At 43.6% G+C, this 18,602-nt stretch overlaps 1 protein-coding gene across 2 annotated transcripts in view; it reads right to left on the bottom strand.

Annotated features, from left to right (window-relative positions):
* Nucleotides 1–9,901: 9,901 nt before the first annotated feature.
* tenm4 (teneurin transmembrane protein 4) overlaps nucleotides 9,902–18,602 on the bottom strand; it is a gene marked incomplete at both ends in the record, with an annotated part of 111,028 nt that continues 102,327 nt past the window's right edge. For both annotated transcript variants that reach the window (XM_079165745.1, XM_079165744.1), the window contains 3 exons: nucleotides 9,902–10,660; nucleotides 14,132–14,274; nucleotides 16,298–17,912. In XM_079165745.1, the coding sequence (XP_079021871.1) occupies nucleotides 9,902–10,660; nucleotides 14,132–14,274; nucleotides 16,298–17,912 (2,517 nt within the window). The remainder of the gene's footprint in view (nucleotides 10,661–14,131; nucleotides 14,275–16,297; nucleotides 17,913–18,602) is intronic.

Here is an 18,602-nt window from a genome sequence, read left to right on the forward strand (position 1 = left end):
AACTCTTTCAGGACATTTTTAGCTGCCTAACATTCCTGCAAACTGCTGTGAACCTACAGAGTTTACCTCATCTGCTTTATATACATAGTTATCACCTCCTCCAGAGGGAGTATGTATTTGTATATGTCTGTCCGTCCGCTTGGGTGTTTGCTTGTGTTTGTGGGTTTGTAACACTACCAGCCAAATAATCAAACACTCGGAACATTATGCAGCCTTTGAGCCAAGAATGCCAGTAAAATAATCAACAGTTCAGAAACAGCAAACTACAAATGAGCAGTGAGAGTTGTTCTTTTTTATTTGTGCGGGAGCATTCTTTCACAGCCCTATCATTGATGTGTCCCTCCCTCACTGATCTATTTCATTCACCTCCCCTGTGAAACCAGGAACTGGTTTCATCCCAAAAGCCAAAACACTATTGCAGTAGAGCAAAAATAACGTATCAGCCTTGACACAGAAAGCGATTAGAATTGGGAAACTTCAGCAGTTCGACATCGACTCCTCTGTAGGCAAGAATATCCGAGACATGTACATTTAATCACAAAGGTCAGAGTGCTGAAGTAACTGGTGTAATACACCTGGGGCAATTCACTGTCTTTTTTCAAGGGCAGCTCGAAAAGTTAGATGATGTTCTCCTGTGTTAAAACACTCCTGCTTGCACCGGAACACGTGTGTCTGTCCTTCTTATGTCCTACTGTCCTCATATATATTATTAAATCACAGGACGAAGCAATCTCCACTTCTTTTGCTTCCTTCCAAAGGCAATAATCCCTTCCAGTAGATGCAGGCAACTGCTGTCTCAGCAGACGTCCGGCCATAAATCTATGACTAATTACTTTAGTTTATCCAGACACACCAACTACACTCTAATTAGCCAAACAATGAATGGTAATGTCTTGGGTATCCATGTGGGCTTTTGAGTTACACTCGCTCACTGCATCAAACTGAAGATGTGGGTATTCAACCAAAGTATTCTCTATTTTTCAGTGTATTTAGGAAAACAAAGGCCTGCATCCAAATGCTGTTGTGTTAATTATAGAACAATTAAGACCAGCCTGAACTATCCCTCAAAATTAAGGGGGCCGTCTATTCACATCTACAGTACAAAGGAGGTGCACATTTTGCAGAAAGCAATGACAAAAGATCACACTGAAGTACACCTCGTGCAGAGAATAATTCTAAAAACAAAATTATTTGAAAACTCTTTCTATTGTCACAGCACAACACTTTCCTCCAGCTGCATCTGATTTATTTATTCATGCAGTCAATTCCCATTCAAGCACCTTTGTTGTACAGCAACAGAGAGACTGAAATATCATCAATTTTTATTTGATAAAACTAAACACATGCACGGTAACCTGGGAGTTGGCACTATGGCTGATGCGCTGTGTTCCTCCTGCAGCATTATGTCGCGGTGAAAAGAACTGGTGTCTTGTGTGCTCAGCAAACATTGTTTTCTGGTCAATCGCAAATTATATTTCAGGCGTCAGGTTGTTATTGTTCATCACCAGTCAGGGGAAGTAAAAAATAAAAAAACAGCTGTGGAAAGTTGCCTCTACTTCTTTTTCTCTAAGGATTTTTCATGGAGATTCTTTATCAGTTTTGACAGCGTCCCTCTGTCCCAAATAAAAGCTGATTTTGCTGCACCAGGGCATCACTTATCAAAACTGGGAGCTACTACTGATTTTCTTTTCCATGGCTTAACTGTTGCCAAAAGTCAGAGGTAGTGTATTGCAGTGTCCTGGAAAGATGAATATAGTGTTTTCCAAGTTTACAAGTGCAGTGCAGTAGTCACATCAAGGGTAGCGGTGAAAGCTGAGGGGTGCGCATTAGAATTATAATCTCGACTCTGCTCCACTGCATGCACATGTACCTACTGGTCTGAGGCTTATTGCCAATAAACAATGATCTTGCTCATGTAGAACGACAGTGTATAAAAACTCCACAAAAGCCAGGAGGGATGGTAGAAATCTGAGTCATCCCATAAAAGGGTTTTTGCATGTGTCTGTCTCTGTCTTCCTGTTTCAAATCTAAATGGCGTTCAGCATGTCACACAACGGCAGTATTCCAGCTTTTCCCAAAAGATCTTTCAAATAGGATGTGACTTTGAAAACCTGAGGTTAAATATTTATTTTTCCCCGACAGCTTTCGTCAGTGTGTTTTCATGCTTTGCCAGCGGTGTGGTGGTGTGTGTCAGTGAGTGTCTGCCTGTGGAAGAGGGGGTGTTGAGGGGGGTGGGGTTTCAACATTTAAAAGAGAGCTTGGTCGGGGGGAAAAAAAATGAAAGAAAACAAGGCTCCTCAGTGAAAATGTGCTAAAAAAACTTTAAAGCAGTTGGACTGGCAGGCTTATTTGTATGAGCAAATGAAACGGGAGGCCAGCCGTGTCACAATCCAAATGCACAACGTGGAAATCCATTCCCCGAGGCTGATCTACATAATAGTATTCGTAATGGGCCCAAAGGTTCTGTAACCAAAATAATTCTGTCAGGCTGTCTTCAGGCTTTGAAGTTCAAACTGAAAACACACAGCAGCAGGATTCAAATGAGGGCGAAGAAAACAAAGCCTCTGCTATATACCCGTCTATGCATCTCATCACTGCTGCTAATGTTCATCATATTCTTTCAGATGACTGAATTTCCTTCTTGAGTACTTGCACTACACGACATACGAGGCATTCAGGTTGGCGAGGCAGTTGCTAAACAGCTGTCTGACACCGGATAGATATTATGTCTAAGTAATGCCGATGGCAATAAGAATATGCCTGTGGCAATGAGCACTTTGGGGATTTTGTCCGACACCAGGAGAGGGGGGACGACGACGACTACCCTTATCCCTTTTTGTCTTTGGTGTAAAATTGCCTTTTAAACATAGCTTCACTATAAATTGCTTGTATCACCTGGAAAAAGAACTCCACGAATAATACGATTTGAGCCATGAAGACGGGTAACGTGACAGATTTATGCAGTTTGAGAGCTCACCCCCAGTCAGGGAACGATTTTGTGTTTCGTCTATGCACTTCACGGACTGTCACACATACAAAAATACAACCAGTGTAAGTCAAGCTAGCACAACCTGATCTCAGCTATTCAGATCAGTTGTAGCCTTGAAGGCTGAACAAGACATTCTAGCTCAATCTAACTAAAGAATTAGCTTCCGCACTATACGAAGAGTTCAGACAGAGGGGGGTCTGAGCATCCTTACATCAATTTAACCTTTAGACCGAAATAAAGCTGACTCGTTTAAAGAAAAAACAACCTTTTCCACTGCTCTATATTTTTTTAATATGGCCTGCTGTTAAATACTTTGCAGCAGCTCAAGCTTATTAAATATACATATGCCTTGTTTCAACCCTGACAACAGAGAATCTCTGCTGAGGACGCATCTTATCTTTACGGCTCCTCTTCGCCTTCGTCTGTGATTAACGTCTTCTCTCTTTCATCCCACTCTCACCTAATGGGGGGGGGAGGCGGCTGTGTAGATGCGTTTAAAGCGTCTTGTTGCGTATCATAGAGAGTTCAGGGTAACAAATTACAATTCGAATTTTTTTTCAAAAATCTTTCCATGTCATCCATCATGCTATCCATCGCTGCTGTCGTGGTAAACATTGACGGCGGCCCCTGACTGATCATCACTGGCGCTGATGTCACAGACAGAAATCAACAACACCTATTTTTTTTCTGTTGTTCATGGACATAAAGTGCTACATGATAAGCTGTCCTAAGACATTAAGCATTAGCAAACCTTTCAGTCAACACAAACACTTCCAGACACTTGGTTTTGAATGAGTGCTGATCTTTTGCTATGAACAGATTTGACCTTAGGTATAATTAGCCTAATAAAAGCATTAGATATGCTGTCAATATGATTTGCATAATGTGCAAAGGCAGTCACTCCTGAATGCAAGCGGTGTGTCCGAGCGACTTAAAAATGCTGCAGTGACATTTCTCTGGGTCCTTTGTTCACACCTGTCAGGGGAAATGTGATGGGAGACGGCAGCTGCAGCTGCGGCTTCCGCCTCCAGTGAGTCCATCAAGACCACTAAAGACCCTGCTGGAGTGCGGCACACGTCAGCCACACACATACGTGCACTCGCAGTATGTATTTCTGAAAAAGCCAAGAAAAGAAATCCACATTTTTTGTACAGCACCACGTCCAGCATCACCCACGGAGATCAGAGAGAGAATAAAGACCGAGTTGTTACGCTTCTCAGTTGCACAAGCTGAGGTAACCGAAGAGGAAACAATGAAAAACAAACAATTTAATGATGTAAAAAAAAAAAAAAGACATGCAAATACATTTTTTCACAATATGTTTTTTGTTGTTGTAACGCTTCTCAAAAGAGGTAAAAACAATGCAGATTGTGACCCTCTGGTAGTTATTACAGTCTGCTGTTGCAGTGCTTATTACTTCTGGTAAGAAACAACAAACTGTGAATTTATGAGGCTCTACTTTACTGATCATTGATTATCTTGGCAATGTTTGTCTCAGCGAAAATGACAAAAAAAACACTGAAAGCCTCTCATACTAGCACAGAGGTCAAAAAGGTGGTGTTGCTCTACAATGGATGAGTACAGGCTCTCTCACAGGGCTCTTACTGTAAGAGTCCCTGTTTTTGTATATAATGCCTCTCATATTACCAGCATGCAGCATTGTACTGCTTAAGGTGCTAGTACTGCACATTATCCGTTTTCCCTTCGCAGGTCAGTTGTATGAGATGCAACGCTGGCCTTTGCGTGACCCACAGAAATATGACACTTTGGAAACCATCACCTCGGTTTCATTTCCGAGGCTTGCACTTCACTGAGTGTTTCTGTTGCCGCTGTGTTTTGTCATCACGGTGGGCATCCAAATGAGAGCTGAACCTTGAGGAAAATTCAGCCTCACTTCTCTCTATGTGGCCAGTTGGTTTACCATTCCTTGCCCCATTAGCTTTTATGATTGGTCCACCATTTGCATAACTGTTAGAGAGGGGAATGTGGACCAGAATGATTTAAGACAGAATCTGAGGCAGTCCTATCCATTCAGGCATATGGTGTTATCAGGCTACGCAGCAGATGTGGACCATCAAAGCAACCGGTTATTTTATGGCTGTTGGGAAAACTCGAACAAGTGTAGCCAGCCTGGGATGCTACAATTTGTGCAAACTGGAAGATAATGTGACAAGGGGGTGCTTTTTGTCAACTGATATTCAGAAAAATAAACGCAGCCGACAGTCATGTAATGACAATACCTGAGATTTACAGGCAGAGGAGAACAAGAGACAACAGGTGTTTCATTCCAGCCATTATTTTCAGGCGACATACAGGATTCATTGAGGGGATGGATGGCTGGGCCTCAGCAGGAATAAGCCTTTTGCTGATTTTAGCAGCAAATAACCTGTGCCAGTGTTTATTCAACACTTGGTTAAAATGATCAGTGAGGGGGCAACAGATAGAGTGTGAAAGCAAGGGGAAGGTATCTCTTCGTGTAAGACTCAGCACAGGTAATGAGAAATAGTTTGTGCATGTTTTGTTTTTGTTTTTTTTGAGAAAAGTTTTGCCTTCCAAGCCTGTCAGTTGTGAAATCCTGCTAAAACCAGGATATACCTCTCTCCTCTCACGTAAATATTTGGAAGGGGTTGGTCCGATTTGAATGTAGTGGTCGGTGTTAAGTGAGCATGCACCAGAGATGGTGTAGCTGTCCAACTCTGACTGTGCTCTGAAACCTATTCCTGCAGAGCCAGCTGTCTGAAATAATAAGAAAAGACAAACGAGCACAACAGCAAAAAGGATTTTGTTTGTTATTTGAATTGCATTGGGATTAAAAGATCATTCGTTATTTGTGGCCATCACGATGTGTTGCTTTAATTGATTTAATGTGCGATTAGAGATCTTTTTGCTGCCTCACAGCACAAATGACAACAGATTGGTGAGGTTTATTTTATAAGGTCGTTCATTGATACCATTAATCCAGCCATTTCTTTCAACGCTCCGTGGCTCATGCTGTATTCTTCACCCTCATTTCAGCCACTCAGTGATGGAGCACAGTGCTATGTGCAAAACGGTCAGAATCACAGGACAAAGGGTTCTCGAGGCAAAAAAGAAAAGTATTGTAACGGACTGAGTTATGTTATAAGTGTTACTGTGTTAGCAATAAGTTGGTGATTGCATTTACGGAAGTCAGTGAAGGCCTCATGAGGATGTTGTTGTGTTGGGGCTGCGAGCCGGGGGAAGAACCGGAAGCTGAGGGTTAAATCGGGAGTACGTTTAACGGTCGGACTGTTGTTTTGGCGTAGGCTACGGCCCACAGTAGCCTGTGTACTGTCCGACAATAAAACACCACAAATAAGAGCACGTCTCGAAGCTTTCTTGACCAAGGGTCGCTACAGTATTGTAGTTATACTGTTTTTAAATATATAGTATTTATCTGTAAATGACATGTAATTTGGACCCAATTGGTTTAGTAACTTATGTGTTGGCTTTATGAATGATGTGAATGGCTGTCAAAGCTCCATTCTTCCCAAAATAGATCAAAAGCAATACCGAATGCTTGTACTTAAGTAGACCTGAATCTAATCATCAGCTACATTTAAATATACAATTACCTGCACTGTGGCAACTTCCACTCTGCAGCTGAGGTGAAGTTATTGGTATTATGATACCAAAAGACTATATTCCTCCAGGCGAAAGGACATTTTGCCTCTCTGCAGCAGAATTCATTCTGCGCAGACTCTCTGCTAGCAGGACTTTCTGTTCCCTGTAAGAAATCCTCTTTACAGCAGGCATGTGGGGCTCGCGGCTCAGGCTGTCTCAAGGAAGACAAGAGCCACCTATTTGGAATTTACTTTGCAAAAAAACTTGCGCAGTCAAACTGACTAAAGCAAATATTAAGGTGTGATGGTTTCCTACGACGCATGTCTGTCACGCATAGAGATCAGCGGTAGCGGAGAAGAACAAATAAGAATACTGTCTGCTTTGGTAAAACAGGCCATCACGCTCTCTTCTGGGCATGGGGCTCAGCTCTGCCTGCAGTGAGTGTAAATGTTCCAGGCTCCCTAGCCGCCACCACATACTGGCAGCTAACTCCCGAGCCACCCCGCCTGCTAACAGGATTAGCCCCCGAGCTCCACTTGTTTCAACGAAGTTATCAAGTTGAAAAACACACAGTCTCCTGGTGGCTCTTGTACAACAAAGGACTGGTCCTCAACTACGACAGGTTAATTAATAGTCAGGTTTTGCACAGCGTCCCTCGAGGCTGCCTTGCCTTGTGACAGTGAAATACATTTACTGTAGAGATGCCGTTATTAATAGTCTTTATTTTACGTGCTGCTGATCTAGCCATATGTTCACTCCATGTGAGAATTGAATTTAATAAGATGTGAGGTCTTAACAGGTGGCAGTGCATGTCTGACTAAATAATGGCACAAGGTGCCATATTACATTATCATATTGCTTCAAATTAGCCTAAAAAAAAAAAGTCTTGTAGGATGAGAATGAATGCATGTAAAATAAAGTGTCTGTAACTTCTAAGCTGTGAAAAAATTATATTAAAATCTACACAATAATGTGTGGCAGTTAAGTGACTATAACACAATCTATCGGATGATATATTACATGTCTCCGTTTGAGATGAAGCAATTCAAATATGTCTCTGTATTATATAGAATATACAGGATTTATAACAAAACACCAAAAATAAACACAAAATATTCCCTTTATTTTTTTTCTACCTTAAGACTACACAGGGTCACTGATGTAGCTCTAAGAGGTATCTACATTTGCATTTTATTTACAGCTTACTTGGATGTCTTCATATTTACATGGTCAAAGAGAAGCGCTAAAAACACAGTGTTGAGAACAAACCCAAACTCAAAATGAGTCCAAAACTTTAGAAAAAGATACAGTCTTATGACGCAACAGTTCTCAGTGCAATATTCCACAATGCAAATATCCTTCATTCATATAATGTTGAACATACACATATATATATATATTTTTTGGAAACAAAACTTCACTGAATCAACCAGCAGCAGAAAAAAAATAACCGTGTACTGTTTACTTTAACATTTGTACAGATTGAGACACTCAATCATGCTTCCACCAGCCCTTCACACACAAACGGGTTCGTCTTTTGATGGACAAATGATAAGGAAGAGTTTTTGCAGTGGCTTGGCATAGTTCAAAAAGTACCAGAAGTCAAATCAATGTCATCTTTTCCAAAATAGTCCTGATTCCTCTCGAGTTTTCACATAATGACATTTTTTCGAATGAACGGAATTGTCCTTTGCGGTCTCCACTGAGGAGGTCACAGACACATGGGAGCTGGAATGTGTCCATGCGGGTTATTTCCAAGGTTGCCGTGTAGAGACGACCTTTAGTCTGTAAACGGGAACTAGTACACCTGCAGGACTAATGCGTTTCAGCCAGCCACGGGACCGAGCGGAGCCCTATTCCGGAGAATGAAAGCACTTTCGATGCTGACCTGGGGGCAGCCCTTAGGGCAAAGGCAATTTGTATTTCATTTCACCCACAACACAATGTGAAGCCTATCTATCTATCTCTCTATCTCTCTATCTCTCTATCTCTCTATCTCTCTATCTAGCTCAGCAGTCAATATGTTTATGTAGTATGTATCACTGATGAGATCGGGCTCTTCAACCAAGCTTTATTTGATTGGACGTTGTGTTGAGGAATACTGACTTGAGCTCATTGATAAACAAACACTGCCTTTCAAATGCAACTGAGATCAGTAAAATGTAGTCGGTCTAATGAAAAACACAGTAATTGATTTAACTAAACCACCTTTCATAGTTTATTCCATGTGTTGAAACACCCTCAAGTATTGTTCAAGTACAACAATTAACAATAAAAGGGACAATTGTTCACATTTATTTTTTAAATTCACATTTGTTATACTGTTAATTCATATAGCTATTTATAAAACAAAACTAAAATGTAGTTCAAAACCATTCCTGTAAAATACCTTTTGTTGTTTAATACAGACATTAATTCCACAGTATTTTCTTACAGGGTTGGCCTTTCGCTATTTTCATAATCAAGTTGTTTGACCACGGTCTAATAAAAGGGAGCAGAGAACAATTTCAGGTTTGCTTTTTTCACTTTAAAAAAAAAAAGAAATTTCCAGTTAAAAATTAAAATACACACAAAATAAAAAAAAGTGACCTCATATCCCTTTGTTGGCTGATTAAGCAGTTTTGCAAATGTTGTAGTTCATAAAGAAGGCCATCAACATGCACAGTCAGGGTGCACCGAAGCCTTCCCAGCAAAGACCACAAATAAGTATCAATCCTCCTCTTAAGAAAGAAAAATAAATCACATCACACAAATGAAAGTGCTTTGACAAGTTCAGCTGGGGTTTTGATGAAGGGCTCTACCGCCAACAGAAATCTCTCTCATTATTTATGGATGACTGGAGCTATGAGGGTTTCAAGTATAAAAAAGAAGTGATTAAAAGAGAAGGAATCTCCTTGGCTGAGGCAGAATGGAGCGAGCTTGTGAATAACAATCTGCAAGTCTGGCAGCAGGGTGAGCCAGTGAACATAATGCATTACCAATACTCCTCTTGGATTTCTTTGAACAGAATCACCAACAGGGATGAGGAAATGGAGTCACAAAAATAAGTCACAGACATCGCACATTTTTCATCCTCTTGCAGTCGCACTTGGAGGGAAAAGACTGTTAAAGAATCATCAAAAGGAGAAGGGCACTCTTCTATTAATACAGTGCAACTGATTGCAGCCATGTTTCTTTTTTTTCTTTTCTTTTTTTTTACAGTATATTAAAAACCAAGTTGAGCACAGTCAAAGAAAAAAAAAAAAAAAAGTGGTCATGTACACAACTGTCTTTGGCAAGAAGTCCCATGTCCTACATCTGAGTCTGTCACTCCAGAACCTTGTGTTCATGTCACCTTCGGCCCATTTCGCTCTGTCTCATGAAATGAATGTTGTTGACACTGTCTGCCAGCTCCGGGTACTGGTCAACCGAAACCACGTAGTATCCGTCGTAGCCCTGCACCTTCCCCGAGCCCAGGAGCTGTTGCTTCTCTGCCTCGGTCCAGGTTCGCGAGCCCTCCTCTCCATCCCTCAGTCTCTGGCGCTCCCGGGCCCAGGCCTGGGCGACAGATCTCTGCCGGGCCAGCTCCAACACGCGGGCCTTCTCCTCATCCACGCTGCTGCCGTAACGCGTATTCAAGCAGAGTGCGCCATATTGTAGTTGGATGTCCGTGATGCGCCTAGTCCTGCCATTGAGAACAGTGTTAACCTGAGACACCGTCACGTTGACGCCGGTCTCTAGAGTGCGCCGGCCCACCGTCATGCCAATGAGGGACAGGTCTCCCTCCACCGAGCCCAGTTTGACAAAGTAGTGGGTGTCCATTCCAGCGATGGTGAAGTGGAGGTCTTGGAGGTAGAACGCGTCGTTCAGCACTGCGGCCATGCGGCGCCCGTCCTCATTGGCTAAGCTGATGATGTCGGTGCTGATGCGGCCCTCTCGGATAGCAAATTTCACCCCCTTGCCGAAGATGGAGCCACCGGAGGCGAAAATCTTCTTGTCCTCTGTCTGAGGACATCCGGCACTTTTAGCTCTGTAGATCTGGCCAAAGCGCTCCAGCTTGACAAAGGCCTTCAGCTGCCTCTGAACCTCACACTGAACGCCCAGCAGAGACTGCAAAACAAAGAAAACGTTGTTTAGTCACGCAGCCCCCGCAGCATCTACATAGACAGTCAGATGTATTTTCTGTTTGTTATCAGACAACCTGGCGTGTAACCTTTATCCTAGACTGTATGGCGATTAAAGACGGTGCCCCTGCGTATGACTGAATGAAGATGATTCAACACCTTGTCTAAAATGTATGTGTATGAATGCGAAGGAAATCCGCAAAAAAAACATGATCGGGGTCTAATATACACTGTGAAACCTGTAAGGAACAAGAACTCATTAAACAAAAACAAAAACACATAATCATCCAATCAACCAGATTTTCTTAATTAAGAACTGGTTCATCAAAGTTTTACTAAACATTAGGTCTGGAGGTCTTTGGCCGCGGTCTGGAATTAGATGGTGTCGTCAAAATTCATTCAACAATACATTTAAAGGTGTAAAAATAAAAGATTACAGGTGGCACAGACAATATCCCATTGATGCCGCATTATTATTATTATTATTATTATTTGATTTAACATCTTGAGAAAAAATAATGATGTAATTGCTTCCCATCCATTATCAATGGCAAACAACAAATACACGATGCTTTGAAGCTGTGAATGTATCACACAGTCAAGGTAGGGGCAGAGGTGTTTGTCAGCAAATGAAAATCTCTCTGATCATTTGTGACAAGCATGATATTATGAAAAAGGGTGAAATTACTGTCTTCTGACAGCCATGCTGGGCCAAATACGAAACAGGAATCTGTTGGTAACTACTGTGTATATATATATAATTCCTTTAGGGATCAAAGCCTTGTATGGATACCGCATTCCCTAGAGCCCAAATTAATACTTTGTCCTAATACTACTTGACAAGAGTTAGTCCTTAGGAAGAAAGAGAGCGACGTTAAAATGAGGCGAGAGATATGAAATGGAAGCTGGCCAACACGCAGCGAGACAGTCGCCTGAACGCATCTGAGCAGCAACAAAAAGGCTCTTGAACACTGTGCCTTCCTGCCATCGCCCGAGATGAGAGGCTGTGAGCGTCTCCGAGGAGCCGACCAGTCACATCTAAAGACCTCCCGACGGTTTCTAATTCCGTCTCGGGGTTCGAGCTGGGTGGGGGCGGGGCCTGAGGAGTGTGGGAGCAGGTTCGCAGTGACCAGCGTATCTGCCCGCTCTTTGACGTGACTATGCGTCAGATCCTGCATGAAGAGGAAACATATAGGGGGGGGGGGGGGGGGGGGCGTGTACAGGGACAGCTGTGCTGTTGGGCCCCTCAGGAGAGACGGCCTGGGGGGACATTTCACACCATGCCACTCCATGTTTGTTTACTGTGCCAACACTGTGACCTGGTCAGCTGTCCCAGCGGCAGTCGGGGAAGAGGGGGGGGGGGGCGAGGGGGCAATGTCCTCCACTTTACTGAAACAGCCTCCTGGGACACTCCCAGAGAGCCATCATTCATGTAGCATGGGGTGCAATCAGCCTCCAGCGAAACCCGGAATGAGAGATCAAGCCTAGTGCAGCACAAACCTCATCTGTCTGGCCCCTCACGGCACTTTTTCAATCGGTGTGCGGATTCAGCAGCATGGCGAAATGGGGGCTTAAATGAAAAGAGATAGAAAGGCAGGAATGCCGAGTGTGTCCAAGATACACCTGCATGTGTAGTTTTAAAGCTATATCCCTGCTTCAAAGAATCCTACATTTAATTAGGCTCTTCTGGCCATCTGCAGAGAGGATCAGCTTGGCATTTAGCAGCTCAGATCACAATTTTTGAAGCAGGATTTCTAGATGAGAATATCATGTCCTGGCTCGCACACAGGGTAAAGACTCATTATCTCAATCTTTCCTCACACATCATTGACAGTATTTACTCCAGAGCTGTGCTGAAGGAAGAGCTCCCTAACAAATCGGAGTAAAACCTTCAAATCTAAGCTAAATCTGCTATTTAAAGCCTCAGCTACGTGATTTACAGTCTATGGAGGGGTCTTCTTCAATATATGCTTGACAGGCTGCGTTTCAATGTAATCATCACTCAAATGGACAATCTTCTATTCAGTGCTTCTGAGTAATGCAAACATAATAGATTCATTTCATCGTAGTCCTTTTGTCAAGAGTGCTTCCAAGAAAGTGATGGTAAAATTTGCAAGCAATCTGTTACCTTCTGTAATTATGGTTTAGGACTTTACTTTAAAAAAACAGAATCTGAGTGTTTCCTTAGCAATTAAACGTATTAAGTAATTTAGAAAAAAAGCTAAAATTGCTTGTTGATTAATTTGTGAGGTCTGTCCGATTTAGTCGGAATTGCAACTCCATGTCTTAAATAAAATCATCTACAACACGCTTCCATCCATCCATATCTACTCTCAGAAAACAGCTGGGGTGTCTTTGGAGTCAATTAGAGCTTTCCTCTGCCGCAGCTCCTTTGTAGATTGCTACCTTGAGTGAGTTCAGAGATTCTCAGTGGAGTGTCAGGCACAAGCAGCAAGCATGAGTCAGTAGCAGGGAGCTTTGACTGTATCCCTCCATAATGCTGGATCAGTCATAACTGGGATTCCTGCTATCATGGTTCTACACTTCATATATGATCCGTATAATAGCTGAGTGCTGGAATGCTTGGGGCATATAAATAAAATAAAAACATATAAATAGTAATGCATGTTATTCTGACAGTAACATTGGATATATTTATGTCCAAGGCCACAGGCAGAAAAAAGAATGAAATTCTTTAGGATATGAAATAGAAAACATTATGTCTGACATTTTATTTTCTATTTTAAATGCTTTACATTTGTAAGTATTTCAAATGAAAGTCCAATAGTAGATAGTATTACAGCATAGTGTCACTTCACTGCTGTCTCTGTTTATTACGCTCGGTTGGTGTGTCATTATGGTTGGTTGGCCAGATCAGAGGTCATGGATCTAGATGACCTTGTGTTGTATCTTCCCAGTAGCTTTTAGGCTCACAAATGTTTTATAACAAGTACTCACTGACTGTGGTGAGGTAGCAGCCAGAGTGTCACTCAACATGAATCTGGCCCCCTGATGGGTGGCATTCACTCGTCTAAGCTGTAACCAAACCCAAGACAACAGTGGCCTCTTCAATAATTCAGGTGAGATGGAGGCAACTTGAAAGGGGCTGATAAACGCGGGAATTAGAGCATGTCTACTACTTCTCAGACCTTGGCTAACAGTGTAAGACTGAGATGAAATCAATGGCCAGTGGTGGGGGGAATGGAGAGTGGATTTCCCTAATGGCAGGACAATTACAAGAGCTGTTTAGCCTGACCCCATTCCCCAAGATGAGGACTAGGGGCAGGGACCTGGTTCGCTGGGCTGTGTTCTGTCCTGATAGCTGGCAGCTCCTCTGGGACTGTGGCTACGCGGAGCATGTCTAGTTGCTAATGATGTTGGGAAGGAATGGAGCAGAGTTGAAAAAGGTGATCTTTGGCAAGGTTAAAGGTGGATTAGGTGAGAGTGACTGGCTTACCTTCGTGCTATCCCACTCCTGTGTCTTGATCTGGGTGCGGACTAACTCGTAGGACGGCTCCATGGCCTCGGTATTCGGCTTGCGATAGCCGGGGATCACGTTGTACAGCTGGAAGCCGAAGGTCACCAACCAGCTGTTGACATCTGCAAGGAAAGGAACAAACATCACGTCTATTACGTCTCAATAGAAATAATCACTCCAGAAGGAATTGATTTGTTCGAATTTCAACAGTTGGCATTCTGTGGTCAAGTGGCCGTCTCCTTGAAATACTGATCAAGCGGTCTGAGCACTTGATTTGTTTGTGAAAGTGGACAAGCTTTATTAAACACTCGAGATGCTGCTGATGGTTAACGTCCACTCCTGCAGGTGCCACGCTAATGACACACAGCTGGGGCCCAGAGAAGTCGAGTGACATCTGAGAGCGTCTGCCGCTCTGATAATTATATACTATAATTCCATGTCGTTTCAACGCAGCCCGGACTTCAACACAAGATATTTTTTTCCTTTTTTACTTCCAATGAGAAGCTGAGGAAAGTGACGCGTCTGGGATTCAAATCCATGCGATCATGTTAACGAGGTTTGTCTAATAGCAGCCACCGGCGCCGTGGTCATAGGTGCTACTGCCATCTGTCATTAATTCTGAATATCACAGAGAAGGCTACAGACATGACTCGGAGGAAAGCCTGTTAAATCTGAGCCGTTTGATATCCTTGCCCCTTTCAATGTGTTCGTTATGGACAGCAGAATCATTGCTGGAGGGGTGGGGGGGGCAAGTTGGCACCTGACAAAGCTTTTTTTAAATAAGAATTTGTTTAAGGACAATGAAAGGACCCTGATAATTTAGTGAAATGAATGGAAATGTCAGCGCCATCAATCACCATTGAGGCTGACTCACTACAGTACATCTAACAGTCTGCTTAGCATCCAAATGCCAGGGAGTCCCCTAATGGTGGACTGTGAAGCTGAACACCTCTCTGTTTGGCAGGCGGCTAAACGGCTTTGTTTAACAGAAAGAAGTAGAAGCCACGACTCCACCTGGACATTTGACTTCTTTTCCTCTCAGTATTGTTTAAATGTATATGAATAAAGGATAAAAGGTATAAAATGAATATAATGAGTAAATATAATGCTGAATGAACTTAAGAGAATTAAATCTCCCATTTGCGAAGGAGCTCTGGCTGAAGCCGATTGGTGTAACCACAGAGTATCCAACGAGTATCCTTAACAATGATGTTTTTCTTCCAAGCCAAAGAGGTTGATACAACCGGCCCTGGCTGAGGTTTCTATGGATCCATTGTGCTCTCTTTCTCCACTGGGGTGCTTTCACTGCCATTTACCTCCTCCCTACCACAAAGCAACACAAAACGATGCGATATTTCTGGGAAGGGACCTGAGTGTTCCACTACAGAGGGGGCTTTGCCGTACAGCATGGTTCCCTTTGAGCACTTTCAAAACGATAGCCACCGGGCACACGCACAAGCACATATGTATGCCTGCACACACACACACACACACATGCACACACACACGCACAGCAAAGCAGAAAAACTAAACCTCAGTGTCCCTGTGAGGAAGCTTTTAAAAGCCTCTATAGCACACTGCTTTTCAATTTAATTTTGGCAGGGTTTGTTCTTCCATTTGTGGCTTGTTGTTTTGAATACAAAACAACGAAATTCGACAAAAAATAAATAAAAAAGCCCCGAAATGAGCAGTATAAACTGCAAGCAATGGCAGTTTATACAGAAATGAGGACATGGCTCACCTCCCCTACACACATGTCATTTTAGCACGATAAAAAAGTTATGTGCATCACTGATTGCTCTAGAAGGACTCACTTAACATCTGTCAACTGCTATTTATACACACTTACTAACCTGTAAACAATTCAAACAATTCAATTATTTGAGGATGCTTCCTACTTCCTTTCATTTACAGCTGTCAGAGGAACACTTCACAGAGTTTGCTACTTTGCAGAGGATGGCAGCTGTGGTTTCAGAAGTTTCTATGGATGATTTTATACTTTGTCATGATGAATTTCTATTTTTTTTATTCTCCGGGTAAACACTGGAATTCAATCCCCGGCAAAGGACGGTTAGGGGAAAAAGTTTCCCTTAAAAAGCAAATCCTCTCATCTCTGTAAAACATAGGTCTGTTAAATGAACTTACCGGTCATGTAGCACTTTATCTCCTCATTGTTGCTGAGTGGATTGTTATTCTTGAACATGTACAAGTTGAATGGCACAATGTGGTTGCTGTTGAGACGCTTCCACACCTCATGGTTAGGTGTTGTCCAGCGCCCAGCGAGGACATCATAGTCCCGTCTGCCCATGTGGACCAGCCTACTGAGAGGCTCATAGAGGCCTCCCTGGTAGCCAATGATGAGCTGGAAGCTGGGGTTGGTGTCAAGGTAGACCTCTCCGAATGCTGTATGGAGGACCTGCTTGATCATGAGGCCCGAGCCACTGAACACAGCCAGAGGGGTGCCTATGTTGTCACAGGCCACATAAAACTCATCCCCGCTGCTTAGCTCCATGGCGAACAAGTGTCCCTGCAAGTCGTAGTACAGCGATGTGATTTCGGAACTGGAGTGATTGTACATGTGGGTGACCCGAGTCGGGCTGGACAAGTCGGCATAGAAGAACTGCAGGTGGTGGCCCGTGCCGCTTCTGCTGGACACCCTCCTGCCCAGGCCGTCGTAACGGTATCTGATGCTCCAGCCGCTCACTTTGTTGTACACCTTGACCAGCAGGCCCGCCGAGTTGTACTCAAAGTAGTCGTTCCCTCGCTGCTTGAGGAAACCGTCCTCGTCCATCCTGTACTGGATATCTCCCAGGCGAGTGATGCGGTCTCTGATGTCGTAGCGCAGCGGCGTGAGGCGCGCGCTGTTCCCGGGGCTAAGGAGGTGCAGGTTGCCGTTCAGGTCGTAGCTGTACCTCCACAGGGGCTTGTCGTTGATGGAGACCACCTGGAGTTGACCGTCGGCGTCATACTCGTATGTGTAGCGCGTGGTGTTGGCGTAAGGCCCGACCTTTAGCTCCTTGGCCACCACTCGTCCCATGTTGTCATATTGCACCATCATCCAGTACATGAGCGAGCGAAAGATCTCATACTGGACCTCCTTCACCCGGCCATACGCGTCAAAGTGTTTGGTGTGGGTCATCACTGCCGTGGTGATGATTTGATTTATGTCATAATAGATCACTCCAAATTTGCCGAACTGCTCCGTCTTGCCGGACACGTCGTCATAGCGATACAAGTCGATTGGCAGCGGCGTTTCATTGATGACAGCCTGCATGCTGGTGGCGCGGAAACTGTTGTCGTAGACATAGTCAAATCTGGCGTTGACCATGCCCTCTTCGCTGAACCTGAAAATCTGTCGGTCGATCAGGGGGCCAATCTGACGGTAACGAATGGTGCAGGTAAAGCCCTCACTCTGCAGGTTGACCGTCTTCAGCATGCCCGCCACCTCGTCGTAGGAGAAGCCGATGCGCGTGGTGTCATAGAGGATCTCCAGCAGTTTGGAAAGCTTGCCGTATTTGTAGATGACCCTGCGGCCCGTTCCCAGGTAGGTGGTCTGCAGCAACTGGCCCTCCTCGCTGTAGTCCTGGAGCACTGAGGCGTTACCTTCAGGGGGCCGGTAGGTGTTCCTGTAGTAGCCAATGGAGCGGGAGGTCTCCAGGGTCTGCCGCGCCACGTTGGGCATGGTCACAGAGGATAGTCGGTCGTTTTTGTCAAATTCAAAGATGTACTGCCTCTGGCTGTAGAGCAGCAGTACCATGGACTGTAAAGAGAGAAGGAAACACTCATACTTAGAGTAGTTTAAATACAGTAAAAGTCTCATTGCATTTAATGTATTTGGTATTTTAGATAAATACACAGTATCACAAAACCAGACAAGATTTAACATTACCTTCCTACTGCGTACTGTCACTAAGTGTTGGTAGGGAATATACAAGACACTGGGCTGGTATACCACAAAAGGACATGCAAAATGTCAAAGGCAGTAACACATTATGCATGCAAGTCTGTTTCAGACCAAATATAATTCCCATCTTGAAAGTGGTGTTGATACTCCTTTGACATTAAGATTTCCTTGAGAGATGATTTCACAAACAGGCTGCTTGGCAAATCAAAAATGTCCATTCGCGCCTTTCTTGGACCAATAAAAGACGTCAGCTCAAAGGCTGTCACAACCGGCTGCCAGCTTCTCAGCACTTAGATGTTGCTGAATAAAAAACGACTATAGACTATTAGAAAGGCTACCATTTTCACATTAGATGTCTATGCTGGAGAACTGCAGCTATTCACCTTCTCCCCAACAATCTATCCTTCAATTAGTGGGTAGAAAGTGACATTTCACTCTGTTCCTCTCATCGGAGCTATTTCAGTTTGAACTTTGCTGTCAGACTGTGGTTACAAAGTATAACGTCTGCGGTGCACCAGACAGGTTTTAATTACATTTCTGCTGATA

Source organism: Pholis gunnellus (genome assembly GCF_910591455.1).
Source record: "Pholis gunnellus genome assembly, chromosome: 9".
NCBI classification, from domain to species: domain Eukaryota; kingdom Metazoa; phylum Chordata; class Actinopteri; order Perciformes; family Pholidae; genus Pholis; species Pholis gunnellus.